This window comes from Zootoca vivipara, chromosome 6 (assembly GCF_965207765.1).
Source record: "Zootoca vivipara chromosome 6, rZooViv2.hap1.1, whole genome shotgun sequence".
Classification (NCBI taxonomy): domain Eukaryota; kingdom Metazoa; phylum Chordata; class Lepidosauria; order Squamata; family Lacertidae; genus Zootoca; species Zootoca vivipara.
The window spans coordinates 13958981-13973269 of NC_142589.1; the positions used below are offsets into that span (position 1 = coordinate 13958981).

Sequence of the window (14289 nt, forward strand, 5' to 3'; positions counted from 1 at the left end):
TCTTCTCTTCTTGTTCTTTGCTGGAAAAAATAAAATAATTTTCTTTAGCACTGCTGTGAGAATTGAGGACCAGACGCTCTTAACTTGCTTCCTTCTCCTTCCCCTTCTACCTTTCAGCTGTCAGCAGTTTGCATGAAAATTGAACATATCTGTCAGAACTGGAAACAATATACTAGATCAAAATGTACATTAGTCTTGCAATGGGAGGCTTATAAAATAGCATGCATCAGAGGCATGGCGGAAAGAGTAGGAGAAAATAATTGGAGTGGGAAATCATGTAGCTTGATGCTGGGACCAGGGAACTGTTGCTTTCATAAAATGGGGAGCTCCAGACTACAATTAACTGTCATTAATTTTGTTGAATAGAAATATGTTCCATTTACTGTACAATCAGGAGCCAGGCTTGAATGAGTTTAAATTGATGAAATCTAAATTATACTGACAGTCCATTAAACAGCAGCAGCAGTAGCAGCTTTCCCCTTAAAAAGAAAATGGATTCTCTATGAGGCCAGTTTATAAGAAGAATCATTTTTGTGAAATAAGGAGCGCCGTGCAGGCAATTGGTATGGTATCTTTCAAGGAAAGGCAGCAAATTGGTGGAGTCTTTAAGGAGCAGGAGCAGAGGCCTCTGTGTGTTGTTGTTTACTTGACAAGAAGCCAGCAGCGTTGCTTGAAAATCTGCTTGGCAGGAAACAACTCTAAAAGATCAGACTAGCAATTTGTTTGTTGTCAACCATGTGGGTGGTGGAGGGGAGGGAAAAGAGGTAAATTTTATACCTCCTTACCTGTCACTCTGGTGACTTCTCTCTCTCCACCCCCCCCCCCTGTGAAAATAATATAGATTTCCTCATGTGCATCCCTTTTCATTGTTGCATCCTTCCTTGCCTTATCTCAAATGCCCGCTTTGTAAGGAAAGTGGTGTGCTGTTTAAAATTGTCATTGAAAAAGAAAAAGAAAAAGATCTGTCAGTGCTCCTGCTGCGTTTGAGTGGCAAAGTCCCTGTCATTCAGCATTTGGAGTCCTCTCCAAACATGAGGAATGGGAGGTGTTTGCAAGACATAACAGGGAAAAGCTCTTGGGTTCTATCTCAGTAGGCCTTGAGCAGCTCCCAAGGTGTCTGGGGCTCTCTGGGGCTAGAAAAATGACTTGGAGTGCGGGGCCCTCAGACAGAGATGTAGCTGTGTTTACTTTAAGCCAGTGTTTGAATTTTATCCACCTCTCTGGGCTCTCTAGTTGCTCTGGGCCCTCTAGCTTGTAATACTGTATTTTCAAATTTTGTAACTTGCCCTGGGACCTTGCAGTAAAGGATGGGGAAGAAATCTAATTAGTATTATTATCACCTCGCCATAATACTCCATGGCTCCCTTGCTTGGCCACTCTGTTTTTGCTATAAACCTACTCTGAGTTGTGAGTACAAATTGTTTAAAACTGCGACCTTCTGGTAAAGGGCAGATCATACAAATCAGTGCTATTTTTCTGTTGGAGCAGGCAGCCAAAGGTTTTAAAGTGCCTGTTGCAAGGGCAGGTGTGTTTAGGGAATGAGCTTCTCTGAAGAAATTAAAAGAGGGTCTTTAAAAAAATGATATCAATGGAATGTGGCACTTTAATAATAAAAAGGCACCGTTAATAACTTGCCAAGAGTGGATGCTTTCATTATTGCTATTACCACAGCTACAGATGAAGTTAATTGTCTTGGACTGCTCACAGATCTTGATAAATAGAATTTTGCTGGCCTCCACGCAGCTTAAAGCACAGCAGTGAGAAAGGCGCACTTAAATGTCTCTCTCTCTGGCAGTGTGTACATTTGTGAAGAGATCTTTTGTTGTTTGCTTAATAATAAAAGGATGTGTACATGTAGATCTCTGATTATTTCCAGAACATCCCTAAGATCTGCTTGTTCTAGCCTTTCAGTAGAAAATGGCACAAATGGGATATATCATCATAAGTGCAAATGTTATGCAGATTGTTAATTGTGTACCAATAAAATGCGAGAGCTCTGATGTAGCCCTTCAGTGCTGAGCCAGTTGCTGCAGTCTGTTTTGGAGGAAAGTGCAGCAGGAGAGGAAAGAGCTGTGAAAGACCCCCAGGAGGAAAGTGCAGGGCCAAGAAATGTGTGCCTGTCAGCTGAAGATGCTTTTAGTTAGGCTTTGAGCGCTGAGTTGGCAGCAGGGGGGTTGTAGATGGTCCATGTTGGTGGCTTTCAAGGAACATTTTTCCCCCCAGGAAGAAAGTGCACCATTGAGAGCTCGAGGCGTTGATCTGTTTGGATGATGCAAGCTTGGACTATTATAGTACTAAAACCCAAGAGGCTCATAATTGGATTGTGTTTAGTGTGTGTGTGTGTGTGTGTGTGTGTGTGTGTGTGTAAATTGGATTGCATTTACACTGTGTGTGTTTATGTGTATGCACACATACAGGCTTTGAAAGTTTCTCTCTGTCTTCTTTTAAACAGTGTTTTGATGTTTTTTATTGAGAATACTGATATTTTTGTAAACTGCTTAGAGATTTTAGTACGATCATATGGTATTAAACTTTTGTTAAATAAAAATAAATAAATTTAAATTGTCAAAGGGTTGCAGATCTCTTTGCTGTCTTTCTCATTTTTTTTTAAGTGGCACTGTCTTGATTGAATATTTGCCATCAAATTGAAAGGCAGGACAAACCAGTGCTGTTGAAATGTTTTAAACCCAACAGGTGAGGAGTAAGGGAAGGCATGGCAGATAACAAAAACTACTTTTAAAGCTTCCTTGCATGGCTTTAAAGAAGGACTAGACAAATTCCTGGAGGATGATCTGTCAGTGGCTACTAGCCACAATGGCTGCATTCTACCTCCACTGTCAGTCAGAATGCCTCTGAATACCCCTTGTTGGAAACCAAAGGAGGGGAGAAGGCTCTTGTGCTCAGGTCCTGATTGCCAATTTCCTACAGGAATCTGGTTGGCCACAGTGAGAATAGGATGCTGGACTAGATGGGCCACTGGCTTGATCCAGATGTGGTCAGTCAGGTACCTACCCACTGGGATGTAGGTCACTAGTGTTCATTTCAGGATCAGCCCTGTGTTGTTCCCTTTAGAGCAGGGATGGAGAACTTGCAGGTCCCGCCCCCCCCCCAGATGCTGCTAGACTCGTAACACCCATTAGCCCGGGCCAACATGGCCAATGGTCAGGGGCGATAGGTGTTTTAGTCCAGTTGCATCTGGAGGACCACCAGTTCCCCATCCCTGCTTCAGAGTACAGTACACAATATAAGTATAGTGTGTGTGTGTGTGTGTGTGTGTGTGTGTCAAGTCCTGTACCTTCACTATTTCACAGTCCACATGTACGTCTTCCTCCCCAGCCTAGCCAGTGCAGAAAGCCAATAAATTGGCAAGAACTAATTTGTGCAAACAACCTTGCAGCTTTCTGGATATTTGAGTTTTGAAGCTTATATATTTGTGTCTCCATCGTAGTCTTCGTTGCCACTGTGGTTGTTGGCAGATGGACTTGGCATAGTTACTGGATTGGGGATAGCTGCATAATGGGTTGGGGTGCCACTGCAGGTGCATCTGCTTCGCACAATCGGCAGATAATTGGTAAGGGGGCAGTTTTTGCAGAGAACAGTTGCTTTGATGGCTTAGGAAAGCCACAGAAAGGATGTCTATAATGGGATAAATCTTCTGTTGCCTGAACTGCGGTGGGGTAATGTACCGTTTCCCCTTGGAGAAAGGTTTCCTTCTGTTCTTTGGAAGCTGCAGAAATTGTCTCTATAATCCAGGTGTCTTAAAGCAAGTGACGGACAGATCCAGGAGCATTGTGGCCCCTTCATTGCCAGCAGTGTTTAAACGGACTCACGATTCCCCAGTGCTGAGCAAGTGTTGTGTTTGCTCATGGGCTGTCCTGTACTGTGTCTCCACCAGCCCTTTTGAGGAAACTAACAGATTTTCTTCCCGTCTCTGCTCCCAGGGAGCCTTTAAAAAGGCAGAGATAGCTAAAATGGTGTACTCCAAATGTATTGGGCTTCCAACACATGTCCAGCACAGCCAACAGGCACACATGATGGCAGTTGCAATGTAATAACATATGGAGGGAACTACATTGTCTACCTACTGATTTAGGGTACCAGACAGCTTTCCAGTTCAATATTTGCTGTAAAATCCACTTCTTTGTGGTTCTTGGGTAGAGAAATATACAGCACTGGTGATGACAGGACGTGGAGTGCTTCAGGACCTTGAACTAGGCTGCCATTTTCATTGGGTTCCCCAGTGCATCCACCAGAACAGAACTGGCATTGAAGTTGGCAGTATTGGGCAACAGACAAGGTTGTCCAATACTCTGCCCATGTGTGTCTCTTAAGCCAGATGTAGACAGCAGCCTGTATCTCCTCTTCCAGAATCCAGAAATATGAAACATGATGTGATGTTGTCATAATGTGAAATTCCATGCTAGACGAGAGGCAGTGGGTGAAATGGAGTAGGCAGTGCAATGATGCATCCTTGCATTGTTAGATTTTCCAGTAGAGCTTCTCTCAGGCAGGCATTGGCTAAGCCAACAGGAGAGGAGCAGAAGAGACCTACTGAAATTAATGAACCTAAGTTAGTCATTTCCACTAACTACTCTGAGGATCTGCTCTGAGGAGGGCTAACATTGGATAGAACCCAGAGTTAGGAACATGCTGCCCACAATTTTATCTTTGCCATTTAAGGCCAGCCAGAATAAGGACATGGAGCTACTGTTTTTGGCAAAAACCCAACTTCTGCTCTAACATTTCATCCCAAACTGAAAAATAAGTGTTAAATTGCTGCATAAGGGTGCCAAAATGTTGTAGACACATTTTATACTTTATGTTGGCCCAAGATTCACACACCTAAACACCCTGTTTCCTGCACTGGCTTTTAAGGAATCTCTGTGAGAAGAGAAGTAGCTTCTGACCCTGGATGGGACTTGAATTCCTGTTCACTCTGGAGATGGGGCTTTGTAATGGAAATGTCGACGCACATAAAGCACACAAATCGGGGAGCTATAATTTTCTTCCTCGCTTTATCTCACAAATGAGTTGAAAAGCCTGAACAGGACAGGGCACTCGCGCCGTTCCTCCTTGTCAGTGGCAGAGGAGCTTGACTGGTGACAATCAAATTACGGATTTGGACCGCTCTGCAGAATCTAATCCCCTCTGCGTCTTGTGGCTTCTCTTTCTTCCTCTGCAAATAAGCAATAGGATTCGTAGCTTGCAATAATAATAATAATAATAATAATAATAATAATAATAATAATAATAATAATAAGATAAGCACAGCAACCTACCCCACCATTGTGTCAAACAAATGCACTCCCATTAAATGTCACTGCAAGATTAACGGTGCACATTGTGGCAGAAAGGGGCCATGCATGATAAAGTGGCCTGCCTTGCAAATACCGGTAATAGTTTTCTGCATGTAGGAATTAGACATATGAGTTGTTGTTTTTAAAACAAACAGGCGTTGGCTCTTCGAAGTTGTTGTGGCTACACTATAAACACTCAGTAGGAAACTGAATGCAGTAGCTAATCATTGGGTTTAGGATATGACTTAACTTAGATGTCCTAGTTTAGTTTCTTTTTAGTGAAAAATGCCATTAGTGTAAGGATTGTATCCTACGCAGAGCACACCCACTAAAATGAATGGGCCTAAATTCATTGACTTCAATAGGTCTGCTCCCAGTGGAAGACATTTGTGAGGCCTCAACAGCTTTGGAGGAAGGGGGCAGAATCTATTCTCCAGCCTTCTTTTTTATGCTTTGCAACTTAGTCACCTGCAGGCAGTTAAAATATTATATCATCATTATTACCATTATGTATTTATTTTTATGTATATTTAGTTACTTGCCATAGACAAGTGGCTATTTTTAAATGCCGCTATAACTAGAATAACTTTGCTTCTGGTTCACATTGTCTTTCAAGGTATCTTTGTCCATTTATCTGTGGCTCAGAGTGAGAGTGATATTTCCAGTGATACTTAAGTGAGCTGGACAGGGATTTGAACCAAATCTGATACTCATTTTCAACAATCTGCATTCCTCTTCTCCCTCGCCCCCATTTCTCCTCTTCATTTTGGCGGAATAATGGGTTGGGAAGAACTCTAAAATGATCTGGACGACTAATAATTCCATGCTAGTATATAGGAACCTGAATTTTTATGCAGCTCTTTGCAGTGCAGGATCCTAAAATCTGATGGGAGCTCTTCACCTCCACCCATTCCCACCTCCAAAAATGCCTACAAATGTTGAATTAATTTCTTTTTGTTTTAATACCAATCCAACGTGAGAAGAACAACGGGAAGTGGATGGCATTGCCTACATAGCTGTTGAAGGCTTTGGGACTTCAAGTGGTGATGTGCCAAGGGACCCTTGCTACTTCAAGCCTCCCTCTGTTGGGGATTCTTCACTGGCAGATTGTAGGTAGCTGAAGTGATTAGCTTCTGGCATCTGCTGTTTTACAAGAGCCTTTTTTAAAAAAATAAAAAAGCAACTGTAGTGAAAGCTTTCCTGGTGGTGGGGTAAAAGGAATTTGGAAACATTAAGGGGAAGGAGAAATGGAGAAGATTCTGTTGCAGAATTGACAACTCAATTGTTTTCCAGTGGCATTGTTTCCTAGTTGCTTCGCTTAAAAACGTCTGTGTCTGTTAAATGATTATGGAAATTCTAGTTTTTACATATTTATGAACCAAAAAGAAAGTAGCAAAGGTAGGTATTGATGGTCAGGTAAATTCTGTAAAAAAAGTTCTGTAATTTTCTGAAGAAATTCTTAATTTTTCCTATTCTTTTAAATTTCTGCTGTGTTTGCATTTTTTGAATGTTGACAATGCTTTGGTTCTTCCTGTGAATTTATATTTCAACTTTACCCCCCCCCCCAAAAAAAAAGCATGGGGGAGAGAACCACAACCACAAACCCTCTTGAAAGATCTTAAACTTATCTGAGAAACCACAAACAGCTTTGTAGAACCTCATGATTTCTGAGCTCATCTCTTTGTGCTTTAGTGGGCTGAGTCACGAATTTGCAGCTAGCTCTACGAGGATGCATCTGGTGAGTGCAGGTTTGTCAAGCTGACTTGACATGCCAGAAATCTGCTTCCTGATGATGAAGTGCCAGCGAGGTGGAAGTCCAAGGTGTATAGTTCAAACAGAGGCTGCAGCTTGACGCTTGAAAGGAGGCTTTGGTTTAAAAGCAGCAACAGAGAAACCTCCTGTTCACCTTTCTTCCCCTCCTCTTCTTTTTGCACTGCCAAGTGAGACATTCTGAACCACAGCTTCAGATATGTTATGATTTTTCACATGTTGGGTCCAGCTGGATGGATGTGACATTTTGATTGCCTGTCTGCCATTCTCTCATCCCAGATCGTTGGCAAGCATATCTCAGGTGCCTTATACTATCTGCCCCTGCAGCTGATTGCCAGGACTGGTATATACCAGTGAGGAGCAGCATTGGTGCGGCTGGCTGGAGGGCAACACTGCAACTTCTAGTGCAGTGCTTATCAGGTGACACGGTGGGGCCAATAGGATTCCTCCTGATCCTATAAATGTTCAGGCTTTGGCCAGGCTCCTCAATGTGAGCATCTTGTTCTTTTGAGTGAAGACAAAGCCGCTTTTCGGATTGTCCACACTGGCTTACTTGCCTGCTGCGTGCTTTGCTTCCAGATCACCACCCCTGACCTCCTTCAGTGCTGGTTGGTCACCGATGCTGGTTTGTCCCAGCATGGCTGTTGTGGTCTTATACTAGTTTCTCCTGAATTGTGTTCAACTCAAGGGACAAATAAATGCTAGAGGCAGTTGGACCACCTTTTCCAACCATGCTGCGAACACAATATTCGTCTATACCATAGGGGATGGGTCAAAACTTAGTGGCAGAGCATCTGCCTTGCATGTAGAAGGTCCCAGGTTCAACCCTCAGCATATCCAGATAGGGCAGAGAGAGACTCCTCCCCCAAAACCTAGAGAGCTGCTGCCAATCAGTGTAGACAGTACTAGGGTAGATGGACCAAAGGTCTGACTTTGTGTAAGGCAGCTTCCTATGTTCCACCTGCGTGGCTGAATTAGGTGCAGTATATGGGGTGGCCCCTGTCCTGGTCTCTTTGTTAGTGATGCTGTAAACTGAAATCTGTACCTAATCATTGACATGAGGTGTGCTTCTCTTCCCCCTTCCCCATGGCAGCATAAAACCCCATCACTCCTATCACAAAAGAACCAGAGGCTTAAATTCTGTCAAATCCCATCTTTGATAATACTCTCAGCTTATCTAAATTCATCCTTCAATGTCAGTTTGTTTTTAAGCATTCCACCCTGTTGAATTATTTTGTGGTATCACACTTAAGCAGTTGCAGCAATTTTATCCCTTGAGGTGGTTGGGTCTCTCTCTCTCTCTCTCTCTCTCTCTCTCTCTCTCTCTCTCTCTCTCTCTCTCTCTCTCTCTCTCTCTCTCTCTCTGTCCCTCCCTCCCTCCCTCCCTCTTCCTCTCCAGTGCTCAAATAAATTCCTCAGCATACGGCCTCAATTTCAGCTTGTGGTATATAATCTTTCAGGATGAAAGACATATTTCCATAAACGTAAGAGACTTTATAGTGAAGATAATGCACTCTTAGAATTGCTGGCTGTAAAGAGATGTAGAAGGAGAACTATTGCTCGACTCTGTCTCCTTTCCTCCTCTTTTCCCCTCCCACTTCTTCAACAATTAGGTATTAAAGCAATGGGGAGAGAGAGCATACAATATATTCTGCATGTGGATTATTCACAGATATGCCTCTTGGCAGAACAGCATGTACGCTTCTAGAAAGTGAGCAAGAGAGAAAAGGAAGAGGCACGTCATCACGGAGGAGTGTCTAAACGGTGTCTCAGAAGCCATCTGCAGCTCCTGGGCAGTTCAGTAAATAGAAAAGGAACAAAACTAAACAAGAAAAGAAGAGATACTCTTGATTGCCTCACTTGATTGTACCCACCCCCTTCCTCGCTCCATAGTCCCCCTCAATTCTATGTAGTGGGGTTAAACGAGTCGATCAGAGATGGAGGTTGGGGGGAACCCCTGTGAATTTCAGCTAGAGCTGGTAGATCAATTACCTATTGAAACCCTTTAGAATGGCAAGTGAGCCGTGTTTGACTAGTGAATCTGGGTTAGAGAGTAGGCTTTACCTATTACAATTACACAGATATGCTTTTCGGTAAGAAAATAATAAAGTTGTTTATTGCCGTAGATGCATAACTCTGATAGAAAAGGTTTCTAGTTCTAGTCTTAACTAGTCCAGAGGAGAACAAGCTAGTCATGCCGGCTCATTTCTTCTCCTCTCAGAGGATATTTAGAAGGCAACCTCTCGTCTTGAGGTCTGAGAGGGAAGTGTGTGGTAGAGGAAGTAAGAAACAGGATGTAACCTAAGGCTAAAGGACAAGAAGAAGAAGAAGAAGAAGAAGAAGAAGAAGAAGAAGAAGAAGAAGAAGAAGAAGAAGAAGAAGAAGAAGAAGAAGAAGAAGAAGAAGAGTTTGGATTTGATATCCCATTTTATCACTACTCTAAGGAGTCTCAAAGCGGCTAACAATCTCCTTTCCCTTCCTCCCCCACAACAAACACTCTGTGAGGTGTGTGAGTCTGAGAGACTTCAGACTAGCCCAAGGTCACCCAGTAGCTGCATGTGGAGGAGCGGGGATGTGAACCTGGTTCACCAGATTATGAGGCTACTGCTCCTTAAGAGGTTAATGATACAGCTGGAGGTCCCTCAATATTTGTTTTAACCCATGCAAACCCCTATTCTGCACCCAAACTTCTAGTGGGAAGGGAGTATGTGTCAGGCACTCTGGCTAAAAAATGGGCCCCAGCCGTGGGTTTTTTCTCCAGGGGGTACTCAAGGGTACGCAGTACCAGCACCTCTTCTTCTTGTTGTTGTTGTTAAAAAGTGTGGCACTTATGGTAACAACTTCATGGTGAGTACCAGCACTTATTTTTCCAGAAAAAAGCACTGGTCCCTTGGGGCAAGCAGGCAGCCTAGGAGTTTGGAAGTAACCTGACCATCCCTCTCAGCAATGAGGTTTCCAGACTGAGGAAAGGCAGGAACTTCTCTGGGGTTTTTTTGTACAATGGTACCTCAGGTTACAAACACCTCAAGTTACAAACACTTTGGGTTACAGATTCTGCTAACCTGGAAGTAGTACATTGGGTTAGGAACTTTACCTCAGGATGAGAACAGACGACATGCGGCGGCGGCAGTGGGAGACGCCATTAGCTAAAGTGGTACCTCAGGTTAAGAATGGTTTCAGGTTAAGAACGGACCTCTGGAACAAATTAAGTTTGTAACCTGAGGTACCACTGTATTGGGACAGTGGCATGGGATTAGCGCTCTGGTGTCACCAGACTCCCATCCCACCCTGACCAGGGGATACTGGGTTTGTTGTGTGGTGGTACAGGTTTTCAATAAAAGAAAGAAACCTGAATCAGAAAATTTCCCAGTGTCTTAAATCGACTTGGGATCTGATTTTTGCATCTTTAAACACTGTCAGATTTGACTGGTATTGTAACCATTATTTCTGCTACTAATTAATGTTATGAAACGAGACATTTTTAGAAATGGAAACTTTCTCCTGCAGAGAATTATAATAGCAGAATTATTTCTTCTTCTTCTTCTTCTTCTTCTTCTTCTTCTTCTTCTTCTTCTTCTTCTTCTTCTTCTTCTTCTTCTTCTTCTTCTTCTTCTTCTCCTCCTCCTCCTCCTCCTCCTCCTCCTCCTCCTCCTCCTCCTCCTCCTCCTCCTCCTCCTCCTCCTCCTCCTCCTCCTCCTCCTCCTCCTCCTTCTAAAACAACCCTCAATGACTGCAGTACCATTCTCAGTTTTTGGATTAGAAATGTAGCTGCCTGTTGACAAGTAGAGTTGTTTCTTCTTGCTTGAAAAGCTCTGCAGCTTTTAGTCTGAATGGACTTTCTCAAAGAGCCACGTATTTGAGGAAGTTCCATCTGGGGAACTTGAGTCGCCGTGGATCATACACACAGACACATTGGATGCTTCATTATGTGCAAATCAGCCAGGAAGGCAAAACATTTGATGCCTATCTGCAAAAGATTGGTGTGTGTGTGTGTGTGTGTGTGTGTTTTATAGACACTCAAAAGAGGATTTCCTGTTTTCTGACATCTAGCCCGCCAGTGCTAGCCATCTTGAAGCCAATGCAGGTGCTAATTTTGTGCAGTTTCCCTTTTTTTAAACTGTGGCTTCTTGATAAATTGGGCACATTTTATGTTATAATAACATATGGCAAATAGAACCACTTGGGCACCAGATTTTTTTTAAAAAAATGGTTGTTGTTGCATTTATATCCTGCCTTTTCCTCCAAGGAGCTTAAGATGGCATGCATGGTTCTTCCCCTCCTCATTCCTCACAACAATCTTGTCAGGTAAGTTAGGCTGAGAGGCAGTGACTGGATCAAAATCAAAATTCATGGTCAGGTGGGGATTTGAACCCGGGTCTTCCAGGTCCTAGTTCGACATTATAACCACTATACCACAGTGGCTCTTACTAGCTTACCTCCTTATATCTTCCAATATAAATTGTTTCATGGAAGCAAAAAAAGCAAAAAACCATTCTCATCTAATGAAAGAACATGAGCTTCCTGTCCTCTTATAAAGAGGCAGTGACAATAAAGTCTGTTGTGAAAAATATAGAATTAGGGTGTTTTAGGATATGTTGGTTGTCCAATTTTACAGTAGAGGCTACTTTGAAAGGTCATACAGCATATAAATAGTGCTTGTTGTAGGGTAAGTGATTTCATGATTAGGAGCAAAACCAGGTTAGCACTGTTGGATTTTTAATGACCATTTAGCTGCAAGAAGTTTGACTTTGTTTCCTGTCTTGATTGACATAACTATGTTAGGTTGTGACCTGGTCATTGTGCCAGTTTAATTATGGGGATCACTCTGGCAGTACTTGTTTTTGTGACACAGGTCCCCTGAGAATTGATCCTTAAAACAATATAAAGTGTTACAAAAGCCATATGTAGCTCAAGGCTCCAGTACCTTATGGACGGCTTCTTCGCACATGAACCAGCCCAGACTGTATGTTTGTGCCCCCTTAGCAGACAGTGCTGAGAGTGGCAGCATGAGAAAGAGTCTTCTCAGTGGTGGCTTCCTGCTTATGGAATTCTCTCCCTAGGGAAGCACGCCTAGCCAGGCAGAAACATTTTTATTCACCTATTCATTCATTTATTTTCTTTGCATTAGATCACATTTTATAGTATTTTCATTGTGAATTGTTCACCTGATACAAAAGGTTATGTGGTATCTCTGCATTTTTGCCAGGCTAGAGGAACTACTGTAGTTTAAAATTAACTCTCTTCCTTTCTTTTTCTTTTTTAAAGATTGTGTGTATATTGAGAGTCGGCGACCAAACACTCCGTACTTCATTTGTAGCATTCAAGACTTCAAATTGGTAAGCAACAGCAATTTTAAAAAGCATAATATTGGGAACTTTTCAAATACTACTTTTTATCACAGCCAAAACCTTCCTGGCAATTACTACTCTCCACAGTCATGATTCTTGTTTACCTATCTCTCGTTCTTTGACAGTCTTTATTTTTGCATTGTGAAGTTGAACATGGGCTGCTACTAGGTGCCACTTTATGTAATTACTACGGTTACTACAATGTTATATTCTAGTGCACTTCTGGTAATTTCTCATAAGCTATAAATGTGTGGCACCTATGGACGAGAAGGAAGAAATGCCTTACTTTTATGACTTGCACACAGTATGTGCCTTTTGCTTGCATGTTTACCATTGTGGACTTAGGTATGAAGATAGGAAGCTGCTTCATACCAGGCCAGACTTTGTCCATGCATCCTAGCTTCCATATGCAGCTGTAGGTTAAGATCTTCAGCAGACACACATGAGGCAAGAACCTTTGGCCTCCCGGATGTTGTTGAACTACAACTCCCACCATCCCTGGCTATTGGCCATGCTTGTTGAGGCTGATGGGAATTGTAGTTCAGCTATATCTGGAGGGCTGCAGGTTTCCCACACACCTTGCCTTATTCTCTTCAGCAGAGGGCTTTCTCTGGATTCTCCTGCCATCTGAGGTGGGGTGGATGGCAAGTTGGGAAGAGGGCCTTCACATTGGTGGTGGCCAAACTGTGGAAAGTTACCCTTGGCATCTACCTTACGGGGAGATGGGGGACCCTTTTTTTATTTTCTCAAGCACTTTCGGTATAATTTTAACCTTTTCTTATTGTGCTTACGTTGACCTTTGATATCTTGCTGACTCTTTTAAGTCGGTTACACTGTCCTCTGTTGTCTTTTATTTGTATTTTTTATGTAACCAACCTTGGGAACATAGCTCAGTGGTAGAGCACCCGCTCCGCGTGTAGGTGATCCCAGATTGAATCTCCAGCATCTGCAGGTAGGGCTGGGAGAGCCTCCCTTTTTTGAAATGCTGGCGAGTCTCTGCCAGTCAGTGGGCACAATACTGGGTCTTGGGCAGAGATGTGTCTTTGTCACCTGCTGCAAAGCTTAGCTGCAGGCACCACATGAGCTGTAGCCAAGGATTGTTCTATGGCATACCACTCTGGGGGAGATAAACCATAAGTCCAGGTTCAGATGTAATTGTAAACCAAACCACGGCCCAGCAGTGGAAAGTCCAGAGGAGGAACAAAGCAGCCGCCATCTTTTCTCCAGGTGCTTGCTTGGTTGCTCATTCTTGCCAACCCATGGTTTGGCTTAGCATTCTGTGCCAGCTGGGCCTAAGTGTGCTTCGGTGCATTGAGTGCAGGACCCATGTGAACATGATGCCCAGTGGGTCTGCCATCCTTTGCTGACCACACATGACTTAAGACAGTAGCATTATGTAAGAACGTCCTACCAGGTTGCTTTTGAGGTCAGAAATAGATCCGTTTTTCAAAAACTTAAATAAAATACACATATTTGGGTGGCCTGTTGCTCAGCTCTGTAAACCACTATCTGTTCCTCTCCCCAAATCTATCTTTTTTCTTTCTCCCTGCCTTCCCCCTTTTCTCTCGCCCCCCCCCTCCCCTGCTGCTTCTGGTTAATGTTGTAAAGCTGCGGTGTTAGAGAATGTGCTTCCTTTCCCTGGTTACTTTGACAGTCTGTTTCAATATTTATGTGTCTGCTATTTTTACCCCCCGGAGATCTCAATTATGTACAGTTTCTCCCCTTACAGGTAATTTTTCACATCCTTCTGATTTTTGGAGCCAGTCCAGCTTCCTTTTAAAAAAAAGAGAAAAGCCTTTTTTGATGCCACTCCCCCTTTCAATCCCTGCTCTCTAGCAGATTCAATAATACTCTGACATGAACAATACTGGGTG

At 43.0% G+C, this 14289-nt stretch overlaps 1 protein-coding gene across 22 annotated transcripts in view; it reads left to right on the forward strand.

The window, feature by feature from the left end:
• The window catches only part of RERE (arginine-glutamic acid dipeptide repeats), a 339661-nt gene that overhangs the window by 130855 nt on the left and 194517 nt on the right, over window positions 1-14289 (forward strand). For 14 of the 22 annotated variants that reach the window (XM_060276215.2, XM_060276213.2, XM_060276214.2 and 11 more), the window contains 2 exons: window positions 12333-12403; window positions 13305-13367. In XM_060276215.2, coding sequence (XP_060132198.2) covers window positions 12333-12403; window positions 13305-13367 — 134 coding nt within the window. The remainder of the gene's footprint in view (window positions 1-12332; window positions 12404-13304; window positions 13368-14289) is intronic. The other 8 variants (XM_088671569.1, XM_088671572.1, XM_035120553.3 and 5 more) reach the window with 1 other exon arrangement.